Source organism: Delphinapterus leucas, chromosome 1, assembly GCF_059928025.1.
Source record: "Delphinapterus leucas isolate spDelLeu-1000000601 "Yukka" chromosome 1, BTC_Dleu_Yukka2, whole genome shotgun sequence".
NCBI lineage: Eukaryota > Metazoa > Chordata > Mammalia > Artiodactyla > Monodontidae > Delphinapterus > Delphinapterus leucas.
The window spans coordinates 72,861,686-72,887,720 of record NC_143129.1 but is presented as its reverse complement, the minus strand read 5'-3'; the positions used below and the strand labels follow the sequence as shown (position 1 = coordinate 72,887,720).

Here is a 26,035-nt window from a genome sequence, read left to right as displayed (position 1 = left end):
ATGAGCACCTCTTGAGCTTTTCTCTCTTGCTGTCTCCCTTCTCCTGCTCATTTACTTGTTTCTTTGAAAATTCCCCTCTTTAAAACTGTCCCCTCCTTAAGCCTTAGCCTGTCAGGGCACTCATGGTAATGTTTGGCAGAGCTGGTAGCACTTGGGACACCTTTTTGAGAATAGTGACGCCTTATCCATAGTGTCCTTTGAACTCTAAAGATGAGAAGGGCTATAATGTACAGAGGAGAAAGCCCGTGGGTGCCAGGGTGATGACAAATATCTTTGCGTGTTTGAGGAGACAGTAGAGTCTGAATCTTTATAGAGAGCAGTCTTAGCTTGCCATAGGGGGGAACTTGCCAACAGTTAAAGCTATTGTCTGAGGTAGTAATTTCTTCTTCAGCAGTGGTATTTAAGCATAGGCTGGCTAACACCATGGCAGGGATTTATAGAAGAGAGAAAACTTTCAGGTGCATGTGTGGAGGGGGAGGGCTGTCAGACAATGTGATCTGTGTTTACTGTCCCTTCTAACCCTGAAATTCTACTTCCTTAATCTCACCATAACACCACTTTTTTGTTTTTTCCTTTTAGTCACAGTCTTTGAATGTTGGAATTTTTAAGTTGGAAAATGTGTAATATATTATTTTACCTTTTTACTTGGTGTGTCTTTAAAAATATATTCATGGGCTTCCCTGGTGGCGCAGTGGTTGAGAGTCCGCCTGCCAATGCAGGGGACATGGCGTCATGCCCCGGTCTGGGAGGATCCCACATGCCGCGGAGCGGCTGGGCCCGTGAGCCATGGCCACTGAGCCTGCGCATCCGGAGCCTGTGCTCCGCAACGGGAGAGGCCACAACAGTGAGAGGCCTGCGTACCACAAAAAAAAAAAAAAAAAAAAAATATATATATATATATATATTCATATGCGTGCCTGGAAGTTTGGTACTGTTTGTGTTTTAGGGCCACCTCCGTGAGCCTGGTTTACCCACGCAGTCCCAGAAATGGTGTGGTGTTTGGACTCTTTGCTCTGGAAGCTTCAGCATGATACAGAAGTAATCTATCTTGTGAGCGTCTGTTCAGTTTTACTGCACTGGAGAGTAGGAATATGAAATGGGATTGCTGAACTCTTATGAGATAGAAAAAATTCATTTTCTTTAGGAAAGGGAAATGTATCCTCTAGGACTAGAACTAAGTTTCGGTACAGTTATAGCTCATTTTTCCCCCAGGGATTATTTATTTGGTGAACTCGAGTATCTTGATGACAGGCAGCAGTGCAGAAAGGCACAGAAGAGAGATTTGAGCAGCCAAAATGGATGGTGAATCTCATAGCCTTGTGTTGAAGGAGAATCTAATTTGGCTGTACTTGTACTTTGCTTCCACAGCAGACCAAAAGGGGGAGAGTTACTGCACTTTTTAAAAAATTTTATTTATTTTTGGCTGTGTTGGGTCTTTGTTGTGTGTGGGCTTTCTCTAGTTTCGGTGAGCGGGGGCTACTCTTTGTTGTGGTGCGCGGGCTTCTCATTGTGGTGGCTTCTCTTGCTGCGGAGCACGGGCTCTAGGTGTGTGGGATTCAGTAGTTGTAGCACGTGGGCTCAGTAGTTGTGGCACACGGGCCCTAGAGCACGCGAGCCTCAGTAGTTGGCGGCGTGTGGCCTCAGTAGTTGTGGTGCGCGGGCTTAGTTGCTCCACAACATGTGGGATCTTCCCGGACCAGGGATCAAACCCGTGTCCTCTGCATTGGCAGGTGGATTCTTAACCACTGCATCACCAGGGAAGTCCCCCTTGCATTGTTTTTTAATAACAGATTTATTGAGATATAATTCACATGCCATAAAATTCACCCTAGTAAAGCATGTACAATTCAGTGATTTTTAGTATATTCACATAGTTGTGTGAACGGTATCTAGTAGCAGAACATTTTCATCATCTCCAAAGGAAAACATATACCATTAGCAGTCATTTCCCCAGTCCCTGGCAACCACTAATTCACTTCCTGTTTCTATGGATTTGCCTATTCTGGACATTTCCTATAAATAGAATAATATAATATGTAGCTTTTTGTGACTAGCTTCTTTTAGTTAGTGATGTTTTCAAGGTTCATCCATACTGTAGCATGTATCAGTACTTCATTCCTTTTTATTGCCAAAAGATATTGTATGGATATGCCACATTTTTTTTAATCTGTGCATCCGTTGATGTACGTTTGTGTTGCTTCCATTTTTTGGCTGTTGTACATAGTGCTGCTACAAACATTCACGCATAAATTGTTACACAGCCATACGTCTTCCTTTTTTATTTTTAGTTATTTATTTTTTGGCCATGCCATGTGGCCTGTGGGATCTTAGTTCCCTGACCAGGGATCGAACCTGTGCCCCCTGCAGTGGAAGTGTGGAGTCTTAGCCACTGGACTGCCAGGGAAGTCCCAGCCATATGTCTTCATTTTTCTTGGGTATAAACCTAGCAGTGGAATTGCTGGCTGATATATTAACTCTGTTTAACTTTTTGAGGAACTGCCAAACTTTTCCAAAGTGGCTGCACTATTTCCTACTGCAATTTCTCCGTATCCTTGTCAACACTTGTTATTGTCTGTCTTTTTAAATTTTATACATCCTAATAGGTAAGAAGTATGTCATTGTGGTCTTGATTTGCATTTCCCTAATGACTAGTGGTTGAACATCTTTTCAAGTTCTTACTGGCCATTTGTTTATCTTCTTTGGAGAAATGTCTATTCATATTCTTTGCCCATTTTTCATTTGGGTTTTTTGTCTTTTATTGTTCTGAGCGTTATATTCTGGATAAAACTCCTTTATCAGGTATGATTTGTAAATCTTTTTTCCCATTCTGTGAGTTGTATTTTTACTTTCTTGATGATATCCTTTGAAGCACAAGTGCTTTTAATTTTAAGTCCAATTTATTTTCTTTCTTTTGTTTGTGTCATATCTAAGAAACCATTATCTAATCTAAGGTCATGAAGATACACTCCTTTGTTTTCTTCTAAGAGTTTCATAGTTTTAGCTCTTACATTGAGATGTATGATAAATTTTGAGTTAATTTTCACATATATGTGGTAGGAGTCTCATTTCATTCTTTTGCATGTGACTATTCAGTTGTCCCAGCACCATTGTTAGAAAGACCTTTTTCCCCCAGTGAATTATCATGGCACTCCTGTCAAAAATCAGTTGACTGTAAATGTAAATTTATTTCTGGACTCTCAATTTTGTTCCATTGATCTGTATGTCCAGCTTTATGCCAATACCATCCTGTCTTGATTACTGTAGTTACGTAGTAATTTTTGAAATTGGGAAGTCTGAGTCCTACAACTTTGTTTTTCTTTTTTAAGATTGATTTGGTGATTCAGGGTCCCTTGCATTTTCACACAAATTTTAGGATTGACTTGTCAATTTATTGCAAGAAAGGAAGATGGGATTCTGTGATATTGTTGTATAATATATATTTGGTCCCTGGTTTCTGGCACAGAACTCCCAAAACTCTTAGAATTTCCTGAATGTTAGGGGTGAGAGGAGCATCTTTGTCACTCATAAGCAGCCCCTTTCAACCTTACCTGAGTTGATGCTAATGAGGTGACTCTTGGTGGGACCCTAATAGCTTCGGGATGGGGGCTGGTTGCCAGAGGAGCCAACCTTATGATTAGAGAGTTGGGACTTTCAGCCCCACCTCCCAACCTCAGGGGAGGTGAGAGGGGCTGGAGATTAAGTCCAACCTCAATGGCCAGTCTATATAATAGAACCTTCTAAACAGTGGGATTTGGGGAGCTTCCGGGTTGGTGTTGGGAGGGTGGTGTGCCCAGAGAGGCTTACCAGAGCTCTGATCCCCTTCCCACATACTTTGCCCTGTGCATCTCTTCATCTGGCTGTTCATTTGTATCCTTTATAGTAATTCAGTACTAGTAAGTAAAGTGTTTCCCTGAGTTCTGTGAGCTGTTATAGCAAATTATCAAACCTTAGAGGGGTCATAGGAATCCGTAATTTATAGCTGGTTGGTCAGAGGTACACGAGATGGAAGACTTGTGATTGGCATCTGAAGTGGCGGGGCAGTCTTGTGGGACTGAGCTGTTAACTGTGGGGTCTGTGCTAACTCTGGGTAGTTAGTGTCAGGATTGAATTAAATTGTAGGATACCCAGTTGGTGTCTGCAGAGAAGTGGAGAATTACTTGGTGTGAAAAACCCACACATTTGATATCAGAAGCGTTGGTAGTAAAAACAGTTTATAGGTTTTAGTAGAAATTGCACTGAATTTGTAGATCAATTTGGAGAGTATTGCCATCTTTCCAGTATTAAGTCTTTTGAACAATGAACATGGAAAGTCTTTCCATTGATTTATGCTGTCTTGACTTTCTTTCAATTATGATGTATAATTTTCATTGTACATCTTATACTTAAATTTATTCCTAAGCATTTTACTCTTTTTGAATATTACAATATGCTATTGTGAATAGAATTGTTTTCTTAATTTTTGAACGCATTCATTGGTCTTAATAGGGTTTTCTTGTGTGTGTGTGTGTGTGTGTGTGTGTGTATCTGTATTAACATGATCTTTATATAGAATATCTTATCTGTAAATAGTTTTGCTTCTTCTTTCTTCAGTCTGGATGCCTTTTATTTCTTTTCTTGCCTAATTTCCCTGACTAGGACTTCTAGATCATTGTTGAATAGAAGTGATGAGAATGAACATCTTTGACTTGGTCATGATCTTACAGAAAAAGCATTCAGTCTTTTACCATCAATGGCCCTGGGTTTTTTGTAGATGTTCCTTATTAGGTTGAGGAAGTTTCCTTCCATTGATAGTTTGTAGAGTGTTTTCATCATGAAAGGATATTGGATTTTTGTCAAACACTTTTTGTCTATTGGGAAGATCAATTGGTGTTTGTCCCTTATTCTATTAATATGGTATAGTGCATTAATTAATTTTCATATATTGAACCAACCTTGCATTCTTGGGAAAAATTCCACTTGGTCATTGTATAATCTTTTTTATATGTTGTTGGATTTGTCTTGCTAGTACTTGAGGATTTGGGGACAGTTGTTAAAAGCAGAAGCATATATGGCATATTGTTATCATTCTTGCTGCTAACAGTGTAGGAAGCATTAGAAAAATCCTAAAAATCAGCCTTAAGGGCTCAAAAGACATAGTAGTAATCTGGAGACATTTCTCATGGAGTCATTGCTGATATTAGGTTATATATTAAGTGATGTATATAATGGTTATTCTGAATCTTGAAGAAATACATTGGATTCTAGTTCAGAGTCTCAATTATTAGGGAAGAGTATAATATATTTTAGGACAATTTCCAGTCAACAAAGAGAAAAGAGAGAAAAATAGAGAAAAGGTTGGTATTTAAATGGGGTACATGCCAGTTATCTGGAAGTTTTACTAGTTGTGGGGTTTTGGTCAGTGATAAATGACCGCTGTACTAGAGATCCTGCATCCCCAACTCTTCCTGGTCACAGCCTGTTCATCTGGAGGGAAACATGACAAGGTATGTACCTCAAGCTGAGCCTATTCTGTGAGGTTCTGTGAGCAGTGTCATAGTTAGCCACTCCCTACTGGGGGTGGTCCTTGGGAGTCTGTCAGTGTCTGTGTAGCTTGGTCACTGGTGACACTCCCTGCTCGTGCTGTTCATCCCTTCCCTTCTGTTTGAGCCTGTTGGGGTTGAATTCTAGATTCCATCCTCCCATTAACTCTGTGGCATTTTGAATCACCTTGTTTTGTGCAGAGTCATTAGTCTTTGAGAATCCAAGACAGGATTATTGTAGAGCTACAAGTTCTGCATCTTCAGGGTCTTTTTGGCCCACAAAGGAAGAGCATAATGATATAAAGAATATCATCTCTTTATGGTTGTATGATATTTTAAAAACTAGAATACTTTTGTCTGCATTATCTAATTTTGATTCTTATGACAACTTTGACTTATAGGCGGTACAGATACTAGCTATATTCTATGGATGAAACAGGCTTGGAGAGTTTAAATACTTAGAATCTAGCAGGTACAGAGTGTTGGTACTGGGAAATCCCGCTCTAGCATCATCCTGGGGTCTCCTCATCTCTGTGTTTCTTCAGTTCCCTCGTCCTTTCCAATAGTGGGATTATTTTTTCCTCCTTCAGTGTCACTGCTCCATTTTCATAATAAACATCTTCAGTTCCATTCCCAATGTCATTCAGTGAATCAAATGGTGATCCCTTTTCCTTTTTCTGAAAATCTTCATGCCCTAAAATTTTTCATTGGTTTGTTTTTGACCTCATGATCATTCCGGTGTCCGTACACAGGCTTACTTCTCCAGCTCAATTTGAGTTTAATGTAGTGAACCAGGCCTTATTGTGGCACACTGGCTTGTGTTCATCCTGAAGGTTTATTTCCTATTGAAGTATGAGTGTTTCAGTGAAGGGTAGGGAGACCCATATTTGTTCTGATTCCGCCACTCACAAACTATATTCTTCTCTTTGAGCCTCAGTTTTCCCTTCTGTAAAATGAAGGGTTCGATCACATGACCTTTAAGGCCACTTAAGCTATTGGGTCTGACTTCCCTATGATTTTCTCATGTTCTTTGTTCATCTCTCCATTCCTGGCTTGCTTGGTTGATCCACAGGTGATTTCATTATCATGGAATGTCAGTGTTTCTCTTTGCCTCTCACTATGCCCTGGCTTCCCCCTTTTCCTTTTTTATTTTTTTCCCCCATAGCAGAAATAACCAGCGGTCTAAGTAAGCATCCCAATTGGAAGGGATGGAAAGCACTTCCTGTTTGTTGGAAGATTTTTAATCACAGTTTCAATTTCAGTGCTTGTGATTGGTCTATTCATATTTTCTATTTCTTTCCGATTCAGTCTTGGCAGGTTGTGCATTTCTAAGAATTTGTCCATTTCTTCCAGATTGTCTATTTTATTGGCATAGAGTTGCTTGTAGTAATCTCTCATGATCTTTTGTATTTCTACAGTGTCAGTTGTTACTTCTCCTTTTTCATTTCTAATTCTATTGATTTGAGTTTTCTCCCTTTTTTTCTTGATGAGTCTGGCTAATGGTTTATCAATTTTGTTTATCTTCTCAAAGAACCAGCTTTTAGTTTTACTGATCTTTGCTATTGTTTCCTTCATTTCTTTTTCATTTATTTCTGATCTGATCATTATGACCAGATGGCTTCACAGGCGAATTCTATCAAACATTTAGAGAAGAGCTAACACCTATCCTTCTCAAACCCTTCCAAAATATGGCAGAGGGAGAAGCACTCCCAAACTCACTCTACGAGGCCACCATCACCCTGATACCAAAACCAGACAAGGATGTCACAAAGAAAGAAAAATACAGGCCAATATCACTGATGAACATAGATGCAAAAATCCTCAACAAAATACTAGCAAACAGAATCCGACAGCACATTAAAAGGATCATCATACACCATGATCAAGTGGGGTTTATTCCAGGAATGCAAGGATTCTTCAATATATGCAAATCAATCAACCTAATGCACCATATTAACAAATTGAAAGAGAAAAACCATATGATCATCTCAATAGATGCACAGAAAGCTTTCGACAAAATTCAACACTTGTTTATGATAAAAACCCTGCAGAAAGTAGGCATAGAGGGAACTTTCCTCAACATAATAAAGGCCATATATGACAAACCCACAGCCAACATCATCCTCAATGGTGAAAAACTGAAACCATTTCCTCTAAGATCAGGAACAAGACAAGGTTGCTCACTCTCACCACTCTTATTCAACATAGTTTTGGAAGTTTTAGCCACAGCAGTCAGAGAAGAAAAGGACATAAAAGGAATCCAAATCGGAAACGAAGAAGTAAAGCTGTCACTGTTTGCAGATGACATGATACTATACATAGAGAATCCTAAAGATGCTACCAGAAAATGACTAGAGCTAATCAATGAATTTGGTAAAGTAGCAGGATACAAAATTAACGCAAAGAAACCTCTGGCATTCCTATACAGTAATGATGAAAAATCTGAAAGTGAAATTAAGAAAACACTCCCATTTACCATTGCAACAAAAAGAATAAAATATCTAGGAATAAACCTACCTAAGGAGACAAAAGACCTGTATGCAGAAAACTATAAGACACTGATGAAAGAAAGGTGATACAAATAGATGGAGAGATATACCATGTTCTTGGATTGGAAGAATCAACATTGTGAAAATGACTCTACTACCCGAAGCATTCTACAGATTCAATGCAATCCCTATCAAACTACCACTGGCATTTTTCACAGAACTAGAACAAAAACTTTCACAATTTGTATGGAAACACAAAAGACCCCGAATAGCCAAAGCAGTCTTGAGAACAAAAAACGGAGCTGGAGGAATCAGGCTCCCTGACTTCAGACTCTACTACAAAGCTACAGTAATCAAGACAGTATGGTACTGGCAGAAAAATAGAAATATAGATCAATGGAACAGGATAGAAAGCCCGGAGATAAACCCACACACATTGTTCACCTTATCTTTGATAAAGGAGGCAGGAATGTATAGTGGAGAAAGGACAGCCTCTTCAATAAGTGGTGCTGGGAAAACTGGACAAGTACATGTAAAAGTATGAGATTAGAACACTCCCTAACACCATACACAAAAATAAGCTCAAAACGGATTAAAGACCTAAATGTAAGGCCAGAAACTCTCAAACTCTTAGAGGAAAACATAGGCAGAACACTCTGACATAAATCACAGCAAGATCCTTTTTGCCCCACCTCCTAGAGAAATGGAAATAAAAACAAAAATAAACAAATGGGACCTAATGAAACTTCAAAACTTTTGCACAGCAAAGGAAACCATAAACAAGATGAAAAGACAGCCCTCATAATGGGATAAAATATTTGCAAATGAAGCAACTGACAAAGGATTAATCTCCAAAATTTACAAGCAGCTCATGCAGCTCAATAACAAAAAAACAAACAACCCAATGCAAAAATGGGCAGAAGACCTAAATAGACATTTCTCCAGAGAAGATATACAGATTGCCAACAAACACATGAAAGAATGCTCAACATCATTAATCATTAGAGAAATGCAAATCAAAACTACAATGAGATATCATCTCACACCAGTCAGAATGGCCATCATCAAAAAATCTAGAAACAATAAATGCTGGAGAGAGTGTGGAGAAAAGGGAACAGTCTTGCACTGCTGGTGGGAATGTGAATTGGTACAGCCACTATGGAGAACAGTATGGAGGTTCCTTAAAAAACTACAAATAGAACTACCATATGACCCAGCAATCCCACTACTGGGCATATACCCTGAGAAAACCATAATTCAAAAAGAGTCATGTACCAAAATGTTCATTGCAGCTCTATTTACAATAGCCAGGAGATGGAAGCAACCTAAGTGTCCATCAACAGATGAATGGATAAAGAAGATGTGGCACATACATAACGATGGAATATTACTCATCCATAAAAAGAAGCGAAATTGAGTTATTTGTAGTGAGGTGGATGGACCTAGAGTCTGTCATCCAGAGTGAAGTAAGTCAGAAAGAGAAAGACAAATACCGTATGCTAACACATATATATGGAATCTAAGAAAAAACCAAAAATGTCATGAAGAACCTAGGGGTAAGACGGGAATAAAGACACAGACCTACCAGAGAATGGACTTGAGGATATGGGGAGGGGGAAGGGTAAGCTGTGACAAAGTGAGAGAGTCGCATGGGCATATATACACTACCAAACGTAAAATAGATAGCTAGTGGGAAGCAGCCGCGTAACACAGGGAGATCAGCTTGGTGCTTTGTGACCACCTAGAGGGGTGGGATGGGGAGGGTGGGAGGGAGGGAGATGCAAGAGGGAAGAGATATGGGAACATATGTGTATGTATAACTGATTCACTTTGTTATAAAGCAGAAAGTAACACACCGTTGTAAAGCAATTATACTCCAATAAAGATGTAAAAAAAAAAAATACAAGCAACAGCAGAAAGCACTCTCTGACCAGGATGCAGCCCTAGCCCTGCCCCATGCCTGCATCTGTTGTGTAAGCGAGAGATCTTGATTGTGAAGCTGAGGCTTTCATTCAAGAGCTAATAGTTGAAAGAGTAGAACAGGTTTCTGTCTTGCTGCTTTCTTCTCTCCTCTTTGCTCTATCATTCAGAGTCCTCATAATAAAGAAAAATGATTAAGCCAACCCATGTAAGCTTTTGCTAATGGAGACTAAAAGAACCCAAAGAGGCAGCCTCTCCATGGGCACGTTGCATGGTTCAGTCTTACCCTCTGTGCCTTTTAGAGAATTGCAAGGCATTAGCATAAAGACAAGTCACCACAATTATTTATTTTGCACCCAGCCCCTTAATGTTGAAGAGCAGGAAGGATTCTTCTGTGATCTCCGGCACATTCATCGCCCCCCCTGCTGAGCCCCTGATCAATGGTGACACAGTTGCATCAGATGGCCTTCAAATAGTACTTTCTTTTTCACATGGGCTGGGAGAGAGAGGAAGAAATATAAGTGCTTCATTCCTCTTAGACTACAAATAAATAAAGACATGGTGTGCAGCTGCATTTCAAGCATTTTGGAAGCTTTTCTGGTGTGTGGGTGTTGGGGACGGTTAGGGGGAGGAGTGGGGAGAGGGGAACCTGCACTGAGGCTTCTGTCTTGTTGCAGGCGGTGCTAAGAACACTGGTAAATGTCCATATGGGTACTTCTAAGTCCCCACTCCCCCTCCTGCAAACCTCAGCACCTGGAGAACAGAGCAGGCTGCAGAAGTGGGGTGTGGGGCACCCCGAGGCAACTTTTCTCTTTTTGGTTCCCTCCCCCAGAGCATTTAGTAGAAGGTCATTGGCTGAGTGCGTGCCCTGGAATCTGGGGCCACCGCTGCTGCTGCAGTTAATGCTGCTTTGTTCGATGCTAAATGAGGCGAGAACTTTCACCCAGGTCACATTCATAATCCTGCTCAGCAGGACGCTCAGCTGTGCCCCGAGAGCAGTTTCTGCAGGCACGGAGGAACTTTCCTGTTGGAGCGGTCGCGCTGGCCTGGAGTGGGGAGAACGGGCTTTTCTATGCCGGTTCTGCCATGAACTGTGTCCTTGGGCAGGTCACTTCTGCGGGCTGCAGTTACCCCGCACTCATTCAGCAGATACTTGAGTCTTACTCTGCCAGGCCCTGTTCTAAGGGCTGGGAATGCGGGAATATGAGGGCAAGGTCTCCACCTTCAAGGAGCTTCCGTTCTACTGGGAAAGGCAGATAGCGACCATGTAAATGAGGCAAACCCCTAAGTGCAGACCATGTTAAATGCTGGGAAGGATACAGCATGTGAAAAAGAGTAACTTTAGATGGAGTCATAGTGGTGAATGTTTATTAAGCACTGGCAGGATACCCAGCTGTGCTAAATGCTTTTCATATGTTCTTACTTAATCTTTCTTCTGTGACGTAACCTTGGACATGATTCCTAAGGTTCCTTTTGGGAAACTGTCTGCACCTATGGTTTCAAGTTTTTAGCAGGTATCAGGACAGAGGATTGGTTAAGGGACTAACTCAGATGGGCCCATCACAGCTGGTGATTTCTAGATACAAGCAGCGTTATCAGATTTTCTACAGCTTCTGTGTATTTTTGGAGGGAGAACTCAGTGTGGCCAGGAGACCTGAAGGATATGAGAAGGTAGGCAGGGTGATGGAATAAAAACCAGGCCAGGTTGGGGACCCGAAGGGAGAGAGTTAATAAGAAAGCAGGCAGTGGGGAGGGTCCTGGACTGGGACCCAGGAGCTGGGGGGAGGACAGGCCCCTTCCCTGCCACCTGCCAACTGCTTTAGGCCTCATTGTCAATCTCTGTAACAGGACGGGTATCCTCCTGAACCTCGCATGGATGTGCTCTGGGCTGAGGCTGCAGCACTGAGTGGTTTTCAGAGAGATGCAAGATGGGAATGCAGAGATCCAGGGACCTTTACATTGTGCCCATTTATGGGGGCCTTGTCCTTTTACCCCAGGAGAATGTGGCACTGTGGTCTTTCCCCATGGCCTTGCCCGCATTGGCTAGTCAGTGGGGTTTTTGTAGCCCATGACAGAAGATTCTGCTATCTTCTTCTGAAGAGTGTAGATTTTTGTTCTTAAGGACAGTTAACGTGGCTGATCTTAAATCCTAAATCTGCCTGTGCTGAGGTGAGCAGCTGCCACCTTCTGCTGGACTCTTGGGAGCCTCCTTTGCACATGTGCAGTTGGTGGGGTCATCCAGGACCTGAGTGGGATTTATGCACGATAGGGGCTCCTTTTCTGTCAGAAGTTTCTGCTCACTTTCAGGCTCTAGGGACCAACTCCCCAGGCCGTCTGAGTGAGTCTTTTGGCCTAAGCTCCAGGCAGCCAAGGCAGCACTTGGGGGATTGTGCTCTTGGGCAAAACTGCACAAACCAGGTCTCACCTAGTGTGGTTCCCTCCTTTTAAGGGTTGATTCCCTGCCAGTCTCTGCCTGTTTTTGGTCTCTCTCCAGTGCCTTCAAAGTTACTTTTATTATTTCAATTAACAGACTTAATTCTTTTAGACTGGTTTTACGGTTACAGAAAAATTGGGTAGTGAGGACAGAGTTCCCATATACCCGCTCAACCCGGCCCCCCCCCCCAGTTTCCCATTATTAACATCTTGCGTTAGTGTGGTGCATTTGTTACCATCGATGAGCCAGTATTGATAAACTGTAATTAACTAATGTCCATAGTTTATATGTATCCATAGCTCACTCTTTGTACATTCTATGCAGTTATTTCTTTGTATCTTGTCCAGAGTTTGTTGGAGGCCTCGTCTGAGGATACCAGTTTCTCCAACATTATCACAAGCACAGTCATCTGATGCATTTATTTTTGATTCACACGTAAGCTTTTTCCTGGTCTCTGGAAACGCGTGACAGAAACCTTGTAAATAAAGGGAGTTCCTTGACAAGGGCGAGGGCAGAAAGTCTAACAAGCCAATGGGTGGCGATGATATTTGTGACTGTGTTAAGCTGTTATGTCTTGCTGCTTTTACTGTGATTCATGTACCAGGAAACACTACAGTTGAGTTTATCACTGTCTTCAGAAGTTAATCTCCAGAAAATAGGGTGGAACCAAGAAAATGGGGAAAAAAACCCCGCAAAAAACAAACCACCAACAAAAAAACTTCATGAGGTATTAACCTAGCACCAAGGGTGAGGTTTTCTGGGAACTTAACAAAGAATATCTGAAGTCTGTTGGTTAACCTTATTTACCCTTAACTTCTGCTTATTCTGTGGATAGCATCCTGCATGTGAAGGCACTCACATGCCTTCCTCTTCCATTGGAAGAGGAAGGCACAGATAAAATTGACTTGGATAGGGCTTCCCTGGTGGCACAGTGATTAAGAATCTGCCTGCCAGTGCAGGGGACATGGGTTCGAGTCTAGGTCCGGGAAGATCCCACATGCCGTGGAGCGCAACTAAGCCCGTGCGCCACAACTACTGAGCCTGTGCTCTAGAGCCCATGAGCCACAACTACTGAAGCCCGTGCGCCTAGAGCCTGTGCTCCTCAACAAAGAGGAGCCACCGCAATGAGAAGCCCGCGCACCGCAACGAAGAGTAGCCCCTGCTCACTGCAGCTAGAGAAAGCCCATGTGCAGCAATGAAGACCCAATGCAACCAAAAAAAAAAAAAAAAAACTGACTTGGATAAATCTCATATGTTGGTTACTTAGTACAATTTGCATCTCCCTTCTAGTTTTCTTTTTTTTTTTCTTTCTAGGTGGTAATGAAAAGGAAGCAGGCCCTGATATTTTTAAACTTGAGTGGTTGTATGAACCACCTTTCAGGTGGGTCTGGTCTATGACTGTGTCTTACACTGTGCCCAGAATGGAGCCTCAGAATGGACTGAAGCTAGTTGTGGAGGTGGTAATGTTTAGGTATCGAGATACTTTTTTGGTTTTTTTTGTTATACACGTACACAACGGCTGTAATCACTTATCGTACTCTCTGGTTTTGCCCTGAGGAGTGGGACTTCTGACCCCTCCCCTGCTTCCCTGAAATTGTCACTGTTTTTTGGTTCACGATTAGTGTGGTATTTGGCTTTTGATCCCTACTTCGTGTTTCCTTTTAATCTCCTTGAATAACCGTAAGGTGCAGCTATGGTAAGGAGGGGTTATCTGCTCCAGACTCTCCTCAGAAAGGCAGATTTGTGATTTTCTTCACATGATTGGGAAGGAGGATGAGTGAGTGTGTGGTGTGAATACAAGTGGGATGTGTTAGTGAGTGTGGGATGACCGTGTGCATGCTTTGTGTGTGGGGGGTGTGTGTGTGTGTGAGAGAGAGGTGATCAGTCATGTGTATGCACGTGGCACATGAGGTGTGTGAATGTGTGTGTACTGATGTGTGTGTGAAGGTGTGTGGTGTATGCGTGCACAGGTACCAGGTTGGCTGATGACGTCAAGGAAGCACTAATAGCATGAAGATGTTGGGTGTCCTCACCTCACATGCAGGATGCTCCTCCCTTGTTAGGAAACCTCGTCCAGAGCTAGAAAGCTGCCTCTCCATTCTGTCTGTGTTGCTTCCATCCTCACTGTACCCCGAATGCTTTGGGATTCTCAGTCCAGCGGTGCCCCTTCTTGAGAAGGGATGGGGATGGGACCCATCTGGGCGTCTGCATTCAGGCCCAGTTGTGGACCTCCCTGGGTAGCAGGCCCTTTCCTGGGGTTTTGCAGGGATCAGCGTGGGAGGACCGTTCAGTCCTTCAGGTTTACCTGTAATGGGTGACCTTGCTCGGTCTTGAGATCCAGGCTCTCATGTGATGCCAGAGGGAACACAAGCCCTGAAGGTCTGGTTGCCAAGTCAGCCCTGACTGCTCAGAGTTCAGGGCAGGAGCCATCAGGCGTGCAGCGCTAAGGAGAGGGGGCACGGAAACTGCTCCCGGCGGTGGGGGGGGGGGTGCTTTGAAATTGGGCAGTCACAAACCCGGCCTCACGTCATTCCTGGCTATGTGGGTCACTGACATGCTGACAAACGGTGGGGCCCCAGCAGAGCTCAGAGGGCAGAAACGCCAGCCATGGTTAAAGCTGACAGCATGCTTAGATCCTTAGATCCAGGGGGCTTTGTTTACCTGCTGTGGTCAGGCTGTCCATCTGGGGCCCAGACTTCCTACAGGCTGCTGGGAATCTTGATCTTTAGTGTGTTAGCAGAAACCGGGGATCAGTACTAGGGGAAATCCTTTCCCAGTATTTAGTTTTTGAAATCCTCCTCATTGGGGCCAGCCTTAACTCCAAATTTTAGGAAGAACCTTTTATTCCCGTAACCACAGGAAATATGTTTTCTGTAGAAATGACTGTCCTGCTCTTATCTTCTGTTAATGCAGTCTTTGGTTGCATAGACTTTTAAATTATCCTGGAGCTGTTAATTTCTAGGATATCCTCTGGGCTATTTTATATGTGTGTGTAAAAAGGAAAGATAAATTCCAGTGCGTCAGTGTGGAATGGGATGGTGCTTAATAAATGTTGGGTTGTCCTCTTTTCTAGTTTCATCCTGCTAAGTAATGATATCTAGAAATAATCTATAATTTTGATCCAGCAATCCCACTTGTAGCTCATCATCCTACTTGGATGAGCTCAAAGGTGTGTAGATAAGGAGGTTTGTGGAAGCAATTTTGTAATAGTGCCCTAGGGTAAGCGTCCATCAGTCATCAGGGGAGCCATCACATGTAATGTGATAGACCTGTATGCAGTGGTGGAGAAAGATGTCCAAGTTATATTTAATAAAGTTTAAAAAATCAACGTGAGTAGTATGAACTTTTTACATAAAAGAAATTCCTCTGGGTGTCTGTGAATATATATATATATGTCCATTAATATACAAAAAGAGATGTACATCAGACTGTTGACAGTGGGGGACTTTATTCTTTTGTTCTGCATATATCTGCATTATTTGAATAGTGTACAGCAAGAAATTATATACAGCATTAGACAACCTGTATGTCGTTTGGTTTTAAAATTAACTTAAAAGTTTAATCAAGTTAAGTTTTTTAATACATAACTAGTCCATTCTTTTTCTCCATTTAGGAAATTACTCAAATGTGTGAGGTCTCTATAACATCCAGGGCTAACTCAATGAAGTTCCATTAATTTAAAAAAGTAGATATTCATCTTTCTTATTCTTTTGGACGGCTTTAATGCATGCAGACCAGATTTGTGTAAGAGATTTATACCTTAGCTCATTTTATCTTTACTGAAATCCCATCTTACAGATGAGGAAATTGAGACAAAGGCAAAGTAGCCTGCCCCAAAGATAGTGGTGGGAGATTCTTCATACCCAGCTCTTTCTGTTTTGGAAGGCTGCTTGTTTAAACACAGTCCTTGGCTGCATCTCTGATTAAGAATGAGATGAAAAGGAAGCAGTTTCTTGTTTCGCTTCTTATAAAGTTAGAAATAGTCTCAAGACATCCTTTTGGCTCTTAATTTCCTCATCTGTAAAATGGGAAGATGAACTTGATGACTTCCAAAGTCCTTCCAGCCCTAACATTCTGTGATTAGGGACATTTGCCATCCCTCTTCTCAGTGAGTGTTTGCTTCTTTCCCCACAGTATGTCGGAAGCCTGGACGTGCCGAGGCCCAACAGCAGAGTGGAGATTGTGGCTGCCATGCGTCGGATCCGGGTGAGTGGCTGGAGGTGGGGCTGTGTAGAGCTGGAACTCAGGCGTCCGCCCTTTTAGAAAGTACTGGAGGTACCAAAATGGATGGCTGCGCTCTTTGCAAGACCCCTGTACGGTCCAGGGGAGCTGCTCTGAGCTAGGTGGTTGATCTCGATTAAAGACCAAGGTAAAATGGATATATGATGGCTGGAGGGCTACCACCCTCCCTCTCTTGTGACCTGCTGCTTCTCAAACTGAGACACCTTACCCTTGAGGTTGTGTGTGTTCTGCCAGGGAATGAGAGAGACTGGTGAAGTATCTTTTTTATTCAAAGATTTTAGTGAAAAGGTTCAGTATTAGTAATTAGCTGATAATTGGCTCAACGCATTTAAAAAGTGAAGTTTTTTTGTGGTACATAAAGAGGATCTACTTAAAATTTTAAGAACAAATGTGGGATTTCAACAGAATTTCCTTGGTTGGTTTGCTTTAGGCTCTGGACATGTGTGTGGGTTCTCTTCTGCCATTTCTGGTACTCTAGAGTAGAATTTGATCAACTTTCCAACCTGTTGCTTTTGGAGTCTGGGGTACACGGAGCAGAGATGGAATAAAAATTAAGCTGTCTTCTGATCACTGTGAAGGAATTTGCCCATGTGCTCTGTCATGAAACAGAGGAAATTAGATTTGTGCGTTTCAAAGGTAGGGTTGGGATTGGTCAAGCAAATTGTCATGACTTTTTGGAGAGAATCGGAGTCGGAGGTGGCTGGATTGGTCATCCTGAATGCAGCCTGGTTTGAGCTCTTTGTCTTCTAGAAGAATCTACTCACCTCAGTGGAAAACATATAGATGTTGGGAGCTTCATTTTGCTTTTTGCCAGTTTTACTTTCAGTCAGTTCATCTGAGCAACAGAGACCTCAATTCAATGACAGCAATTTTGGGAAGAAAATTAGGGTGTTTGCTTCTGTTTCTCTAAGCAGTTCATCAACCTACTAAAATAATATTTTCACTGCTTTGGCCCTCCCAGTCCTTCATCATTTTTTATTGTTAAGTGGAATTTGTTGAAACTACTATTAAATACAGCAATACTGTTTTTCATAGACATAGAAATGAGTCACTTTCACATGAGTTCATTTAATGTCCATAATAAGCTGCGAAGTAGGGGTCACGTTTCCTTCATTTTCTAGATTAAACTGAGGCTCAGAGAGTCATAGAGGTCTAGAAGTGGTGGGCATGTGGCCTGAATGCAGTCCTCCAGTTGGTTTCGTGAGAACATGCAAAACGCATCACACCTTTGGCTTCAGGCCTGGCATTCAGTATCCCCAGGCCTCTTCTCTTCCTTCACCTTCCTGCTTCGGGTAGAAAGCACCAAGGCCTCAGCTGAGCATATCTGGGGTGTTGCTCTTGTGAGGATAGGTTACTGCTCTCATCATGGTTGTGACCTTGGGGTTTCAACAGAAAAAGTCCCTCTTTTCTTCATATTTGACTAAGAGACAGCACATATGCTGTTGCTAATATCACTATCATTATTAGAGTAATAAATATTAATAGTAGCTATCAATAATAGTAGCTACTATTCAGTACTTACTATGTGATAGGTGCTTTATTAGGCCTCTTTTTTTTTTTTTGCGGTACGCGGGCCTCTCACTGTTGTGGCCTCTCCCGTTGCGGAGCACAGGCTCCGGGCACGCAGGCTCAGCGGCCATGGCTCACGGGCCCAGCCGCTCCGCGGCATGTGGGATCTTCCCAGACCGGGGCACGAACCCGTGTCCCCTGCATCGGCAGGCAGACTCTCAACCACTGCACCACCAGGGAAGCCCCCTAGTAGGCCTTTTTTTTTTTTTTTTTTTTTTACATCTTTATTGGAGTATAATTGCTTTACAATGGTGTGTTAGTTTCTTCTTTATAACAAAGTGAATCAGTTATACATATACATATGTTCCCATATCTCTTCCCTCTTGCGTCTCCCTCCCTCCCACTCTCCCTGTCCCACCCCTCCAGGCGGTCACAAAGCACTGAGCTGATCTCCCTGTGCTATGCGGCCTTTTAATATGGAAATAATGTTATTATTTGTAGCTACTCTAGATGAGGTGAGGGTATTATTGTTAAATTTTGTAGATGAGGAAATGGAAGCCTGGGGCATTAAATAATTAATTCTAGATCAAATTGGTGTCAATAGTTGGAGCTGGGATTCCTGCCCAGGACTGTGCTGCTCCCTCATTTGGGTGATGATCCCAGCTGGAGAACCAAAAGGTAGGGACATGGAGCTTCCCCAGCGAGGGAGTCAGTGGCAGAAATACAACTTTGTAGAAAGAACAGAGGTACAGGAAAACATCCCCTCGAAGCAACGGCGGGTCAGGGTGTGTAGTGGGGCTGGCCATGCATGGCATCTGGAGGCCTTTGGGGCTGGAGTGTGGCCCCTGTGTCCTCTTCCCTCATCACCTGTCAGCCCAACTGGCCAGGTGCCAGTAGCTCGGTTCCCTGTGACCTGCTTCTGGTGCTTAATGAGCAGCTCATTAAATTAGAGGGAGAAATGAAGTGGCCAGAAAGCTGTTTGGTCTGGCTGTCCAGTCACTTGTTTAGTCTGACCACCACTAAGAACTCTGGGTGTATGTTTTACCCTGAACCCCCCAATTCACTGCTAGGTCCAGGCTGCTATTTTCTTTTCTTCTCTCCCTTTCAAAAGCTGTCTTGCCTGTAACTACAGTTGTCGAGAACTAGGGCATGTGATTTCTGTGTAAAGGGCCGTGCCTGACTCTGTCCTTTTGTGTTGAATGGTGCCAGGCTGAAGTTGGGCAGGACACTGCGGAGTTTGGTCCCTGGATGCTCTTGTGGGTTCACAAGATGCAGGCCTCCAGCTTGGCCCTGAGCAGTATCTCGTTCTCAGAGGGAAGCAGTTCCTATAAGGATCATGGTACCTTACGTCTGTGAAATGGGTCGTGCCTCGCCAGGCCCTTTAGATGCCAGTCTCCCTGATCCTCTCTGGAGCTCTGTACAGGACAGTGCAGATTGTCTCCATTTCACAGAGAGGGAAGCACCTGGAGTGAAGGGATTGGCCTGAGGTTGGCCAGATTCATCTTCTGAGTTGGGGTTCCAGCAGCTGTATGGATTCCTGTTCCTGCCGCAGTGCCACACCTGCAGTGTTGACTCTGAGCTAAATAAATGGACTGTTGATTTGACTGGTGTTTTTCCTCTCTCTTTTCCCCATTTCTCATTGGTTCCCTCGCCATATAGATCTTCTTTTAAAATTTATGTCTTCGGCATCTTTTTCTTTTCTCATGTGCTTTCAAAGATTTTTTTTTTTATGGTGGTTAAAAACACATCACATATTTAACCGTTTAAAAGTGTACAATTCAATAGTGTTAAGTGTATTTACACTGTTGTGTAACAGATCACTCTAAAATTTTATCTTGCAAAACGGAAACTCTCTACCCCTTGAACACTAATTCTTCTTCCCTCTCCCTCCAGCTCTTGGCCGCCACCTTTACAGTTTCTCTTTCTGTGCTTTTGGCTACTCAGATACCTCATATCTATGGAATCATACTTTGCCATTCTGTGAATGGCTTATTTCACTTAAGCATAATGTCCTCAAGGTTCATCCATATTGTAGCATGTAACAGGATTTCCTTCCTTATCTAAGGCTGCATAGTACTCGGCTGAATGTATGTAACACATTTTCTTTATCCGTTTATCTGCTGTACCCTTGGGTTTCTTCCACCTTTTGGCTACTGTGAATAATGCTGCAGTGAACGTTATTCACAGGAGCATGTGACTAATGCTCCTGAACAAAACGGGATCTCAAAGAGATATGCACATATCTCTTTGAGATCCCGTTTTGAATTCCTGTTGTTGTATACTCAGATGTGAGATTGCTGGATTATATGGTAGTTCTTTTTAAAAATTCTTTGAGGAACCTCCATACTGTGTTCCATAACGGTTGCACCATTTTTAATTCCTGCAACAGTATAAAAGGGTTCCAAGATTTTTTTTTTTTCTTCTCAGTAACGTGTACCTTCTTGGTACACATGAATTTAAATAGATGAATAGATGAATTTTCTTTAAATAGATGAATTGTCTTTTTCTGGTAAGGATTTGTTGGGGGTGGGAACCACTCAGCCCTTGGAGTGTTTCTGGGTAGCCTCAGGGAACAGGACATGGGTTCACAATGGATTGCCAGGTTACTTGCTGTCACAGGGGCCTCCTGCCTGAACTACCCAATGCCAGGGTGTGGGAGTTCCTTATACTGTACTTCTAAGGACTAGATCTGGGGCTGTGAATGGTTGTAAGTGCAGCATTAGCACAGTTGGCATAGTATGAGTTGGCACATAAGTGGATGAATTCATCAGCACTTCTTAGAAGGCCTCTCCTTAATTTAGCACTTTCACCTTCTGCTTCTCTAACACTCCAGGTAGAACCACTTCTGGCCCGGCCGTGCCCTGCCCTGGTCACGCAGTGTCCCTTTGCTTGGACGCACAGCTGTTGGTCAGGCTCTGGTGACTAGCGTGGCATGTTCCCAGGGCAGTGTGTTTGGAGGCTGTGTGTGGAGACCATGCAGGTGAGAGCCTGAGACCTGGCAGACAGATGGGGGAGGAAGGGAGGAGCCGGAGAGCCAGCCCTGCTCGGCTGGGGAAGGGTGTTCAGTGTTTCCTTTTGCCCTGTGGCTGATAGTTGCTATTCATATATATTTATAACTCGTACATTTACAACTTTAAACATACCTTCACATGCATTATTTCATTTGCTTAGCCTGGAGTGTTCCTGTTTGTTATCTCTGTTTGACGAGAGGTGGGAAGACGGGGCGTGGAGGAAGGAAGGGGACACCAGGCTCTCCAGCCATGTCAGCCAGCATAATGCGTGTGCGCTATTCATTTATTCACTCATTCATTCATGAGATATTTATGGAACACTCTATCCTGGGCTAATGTTTCAATGTTCTTTTGGGTGCTTATATTTAGTAATGGACGAGCCAGGCACATGAATGACCATATATTATTAGAAAAAGGGTAAGAAGCTAAGAAAGTGTGTAGCTGGGAGATGTAACCCAACTTGGGGGAGACAGGGAAAGACCTGTGGGTTACAGAGGGATGGAGTCAATAATCAGTAGATACTGCATCCAGATGACCCCTGAGATGAGGATGTTGTGGCTCAGGGAGGACTTGCAGCTCCTGGAGGGAGGTGACCACGTCACATCATACTGTCTTTGAACCTCACCTGCCTAACTTAGTGCCTGACCATTAGTACACAGTAGTGTTTCCTGAATGAATGAGGACTTTTCCCCAATAAAATGTGCTTGTTTAAACTCAGTCTTCTGTGTACTTCAAGCACAGAATTGTAGCACATCATTCATTGTTTGAAGTGACTGTGTAATTGCAGTTTATCCCTCAGATTTTAGAAGCCCAAGGCCACACAGGAGGAAGACCCAGATCTTCTGATGCCCAGCCCAGCACTGCTACAGAGTAAGGCCAGTGGAAATTCACTGCACGTTTTTTGCTTCCTTGTTTTCTTTGGACAGCTTCTAGGAACTTCCATGGATTAGTTGGGAGTTGGGATGAATTTTGGGAAGCCCTGACCATCGAACTGAGTTGGAATGAACTGCAGCTGTGGGTAGCAATAGTGTTTTTGGATCTGCTCTTTTTTTGTTTCCTTATTCAGGATTTGCCACTTTCCCCAAGGTTGAAAGAGGTACCTTTAGCTAGTCCCCTTGACACATGAAGACCCTGGTCTGTTCCCTTGTCTTACTCTTAAGAAAACTTCAGTTTCTCTTATTTTCTGTATTGGTTTACTGTTGCTACTGAAACAAATACCACAGTCTTACTGGTTTAAAACAATGCAGGTTTATTATCTTACAGTTCTAGAGGTCAGAAGTTTGAAATGAGTCTTATGGGGCTAAAATAAAAATGGGTCAGCAAGGCTGTGCTCCTTCTAGAGGCCCTAGGGGAGAATCTGTTTCTTGCCTTTTCCAGCTTCTAGAGGCTGCCTGTGTTCCTTGGCTTGTGGCCTCATCACTCTGAACTCTCTGTCACCACATCCGCTTCTTTGACTTTGACCCTCTTGCCTCCCTCTTATAAATAAAGACACTTGTGATTACACTGGGCCCATATGGATAATCCAGGATAATCTTCCCATCTCTCAATTCTTAAATCACATCTTCAAAGTCCTTTTGCCATGTAAGGTAACATAGTCACAGGTTCCAGGCGTTAGGACATGGACACCTTTGGAGGCCCATCATTCCGCCTACCACACCTGCCTTATTTATTGTCTACCAAATAGGATAAGCTAAGTGGTGGAGGCCAGACCAAATCAGCAGGCCCTCTTAATTCCAGATCACATACTTCCCCCACTCCATACTAGCTGCCTTGTATTGGGTTGACCCACCTGTTCTCCTCTGATCCCTATGATGACCCAGGCAGGAAGGAAGCTTAAGAGATATTCCCCAGAAGCACTGGATGATTATCCTGCTCTTTGTCTCCCAAGGATCCAAAGGTCTGAGAAGATGCTAGCTGGATGAAGAAAACAAGAGAAGAGGGGATACGATTTATTTATTATTATTATTATTTTTTTGTGGTATGCGGGCCTCTCACTGTTGTGGCCTCTCCCGTTGCGGAGCACAGGCTCCGGACGCGCAGGCTCAGCGGCCATGGCTCACGGGCCCAGCCGCTCCGCGGCATGTGGGATCTTCCCGGACCGGGGCACGAACCCGCATCCCCTGCATCCCTCAACCACTGCGCCACCAGGGAAGCCCTTTTTTTTTTTTTTTTTTTTTTTAAAGCTGCGCAGCTTAGAACAATTCACAAAGTTCAGAGAAGTTCTGCATGAGCCCACAGTTGGTCTGACACACTGGGGTCACTTGCTTGGAAGTTAACTGGTTGAAAGTTGAAGGGTGGCCAGTAATACTGGAATCAGGCTACTGGCTTTGCACCATTGGGCCTGCTGTGTGAATAGGTGAGTTTGGCAGCCAAATATTTGGTATGATTTTCAAGTCCATTGTTCCCAAATATTAATACCATTCCCCGCATTGCACTTTTTAGCTTCCTCAGAAAGCTGTGTAGTCAAAAGAGCTCTCAGTGAAGAATAATGAGAGTTGGACTCGAGTCCCCTTGACTTGCTGTGTAACCTTGGTGAGGTATCTGACTGCCATTAATTTCAGTTTCCTTGTTTATAAAGGGGAAAGGATGATACTCATTCTCTCTGGTGCTCTCATTGAGTCTGGGATAATGCATGAAAAAATACTTTATAAACCGAAAAGGACAATTTATATTCATCGGTATCATTTTTGTACATTCCTCTGGGTTTCAAAGCATTTCATAAATGCAGGTAAATACCCTGAGAGACACTGAGCTGCTTCATCTAGCTCCTTTTGATAGCCAGCGTCTTTTTCCAGATTTCCGTGTAAACATCACATCCTTCGGGAGGCTTCCCCCACTAGGTCATGATCTTGTGGCACCACACCTCTCTCTTTCGTATAGCACTTGTAGCAACTGTATTCCCAGTGTCTGGCAGGGTGCCAGCCTTTGCTGAGTAGACTTTTGTTAGTGACTGAGAAAATTCATCTTAGTTGATAACCATGTGAGCATGAAGCAGTGAAACCCAGCGAGGCTCTACTGAGGGAGTGCCAGGGAGGAGGAGGGCTGCAGTGGAGTCAGACCTAACCAACAGGCTGGGCTGCAGAGAAGATCCAGGGACTGGGGGCACCGGTAGCTTTATGGAGCAGTGACTGGAGTTGTGAGTGCCTTACAGCTGCACTTGTGTTTCCCTCCCCACAGGCGTTAAGCCCCTGCACGTGGCCTCTTCATACGTTCAGCCACGAAATCTGTGTTTTACCTGCTTCTGGGAGGCTTTGTCCAGGAATCATTTCATCCCCTTTATGTAACTCTCCCCCTAAGTGGCTACCCCCACTATGATTTGCTCTTTTGTCATGAATTGTTTTCCTTCTCTTCCCAAATTCAGAGTTGGCAAGTCTACCTCCGAGCAGCTTAGATCGTAACACAGACCTAGCATGGCCCTATTAATTTCCTATTGCTGCTGTAACAAATTACTACAAACATAGTGGCTTAAAACAGCACAAGTTTATTATCTTACCGTTATCCTCCAGTTCTGGAGGTCAAAAGTCTGAAATGAGGCTAAAATCGAGGAGTTGGCAGGGCTGTTTTTCTTCTGAGGCTCTAGGGAGAATCTGTGCCCTTGCTTTTCCAGCTTCTAGAGGCTGCCTGAATTCCTTCGTCCTTGGCCCCTTTCCATCTTTAAAGTCAGCAATCATATCACTCCAACCCCTGCTCTAACTCTGCTGCCTTCCCTTCACATGTATAAGGACCTTGATCATTACATTGGCTCTTCCTCCTTTCTCTGATGATCCAGGATGATCTCCCCCATCTCAAGGTTCTTTTTTTTTTTTTTTTTTTTTGCAGTACGCGGGCCTCTCACTGTTGTGGCCTCTCCTGTTGCGGAGCACAGGCTCCGGACGCGCAGGCTCAGCGGCCATGGCTCACGGGCCCAGCCGCTGGGCCCTTTCTAATTAGTGTGTATTGGACAGGGATAGTGGGGTCAGAAAACCATACAAGTTGGTTGTCAGGCACACTTAAGCACCCAGTAAATGTTAGCTTTTAAAGACATAAGCTTTGCATGCCAATTATTTTTTTCCCTTAGTCTGTAGATGAGTGTTTCTCAAAATGGGTTCTGTGGCTCTCTTGGAATTTAGGGCTGTAGTCTCCAGGGTCTGAGTTCTTTATAAGAATTAAAAAATTTTGTGTTTTCATTTGATCCAGTAACAAAGTAAAATAAGCCTATTCCAGACTCTAGGAAGGGCCATATTAATGCCTGAGTGCTGCTAACTGTTTTACTGTCTACAGTTGTGTTTGTTTCCTTATGTTGGCACCAGATAGTTCTGTAATTGTCATGCCCCGAAGAAAAAGTTCACAATATGTCTATAATGAATTCTCATAAGGTGAAGGACAAGTGACGGTACCACACCTTGTAGGAATTAAGATTTCGCAGTGGTGGGAACAGAAGAAAGTGGCAGAAAAATGGAGTCTGCACATGGAGCGCAGGACTGCAGGCAGGGCTGCAATGCGGCCACACTCCCCGGGGTGGCTCTGAGTTGCTCGTGGCTTGTGTGACTGCTGTGTTTTCTGATTAGTTCCAGTATCTTCTGATTTGTTGGCACCTGTGCTATGCTGGTTGTCAGAATACTGTCATCCAATTTTGTGTGTGCTGAACTCCAAAGAACTTGGGTCAGGTACTCACCACATATTCCTGTTGTGAGAAGGGATATAATTTCAGTTGAATAACAAAATCTTCTCTGACATGAACATCTTTGCTTTGAATTTATTGGTTATACAATTTGTGTTTAATTTATAAAGTTGTAAAAGACCTGTGTGTGTAAGCAGTTTATATCCAGTTTTATGTCTTACATATTTAAATGGTATACATGATTTGCCAGCACTTTTTTTGGTAACACCTTTATTGAGACATAATTCACATATCGTGCAACTCATCCATTT

The 26,035-nt window shown here is 43.2% G+C and overlaps 1 protein-coding gene across 3 annotated transcripts in view; it reads left to right on the top strand.

Moving 5' to 3' along the window:
- The window catches only part of LOC111170409 (carboxyl-terminal PDZ ligand of neuronal nitric oxide synthase protein), a 307,338-nt gene that overhangs the window by 65,740 nt on the left and 215,563 nt on the right, over window positions 1–26,035 (top strand). For all 3 annotated transcript variants that reach the window (XM_022565535.3, XM_022565546.3, XM_022565536.3), the window contains exon 2: window positions 16,497–16,568. In XM_022565535.3, coding sequence (XP_022421243.1) covers window positions 16,497–16,568 — 72 coding nt within the window. The remainder of the gene's footprint in view (window positions 1–16,496; window positions 16,569–26,035) is intronic.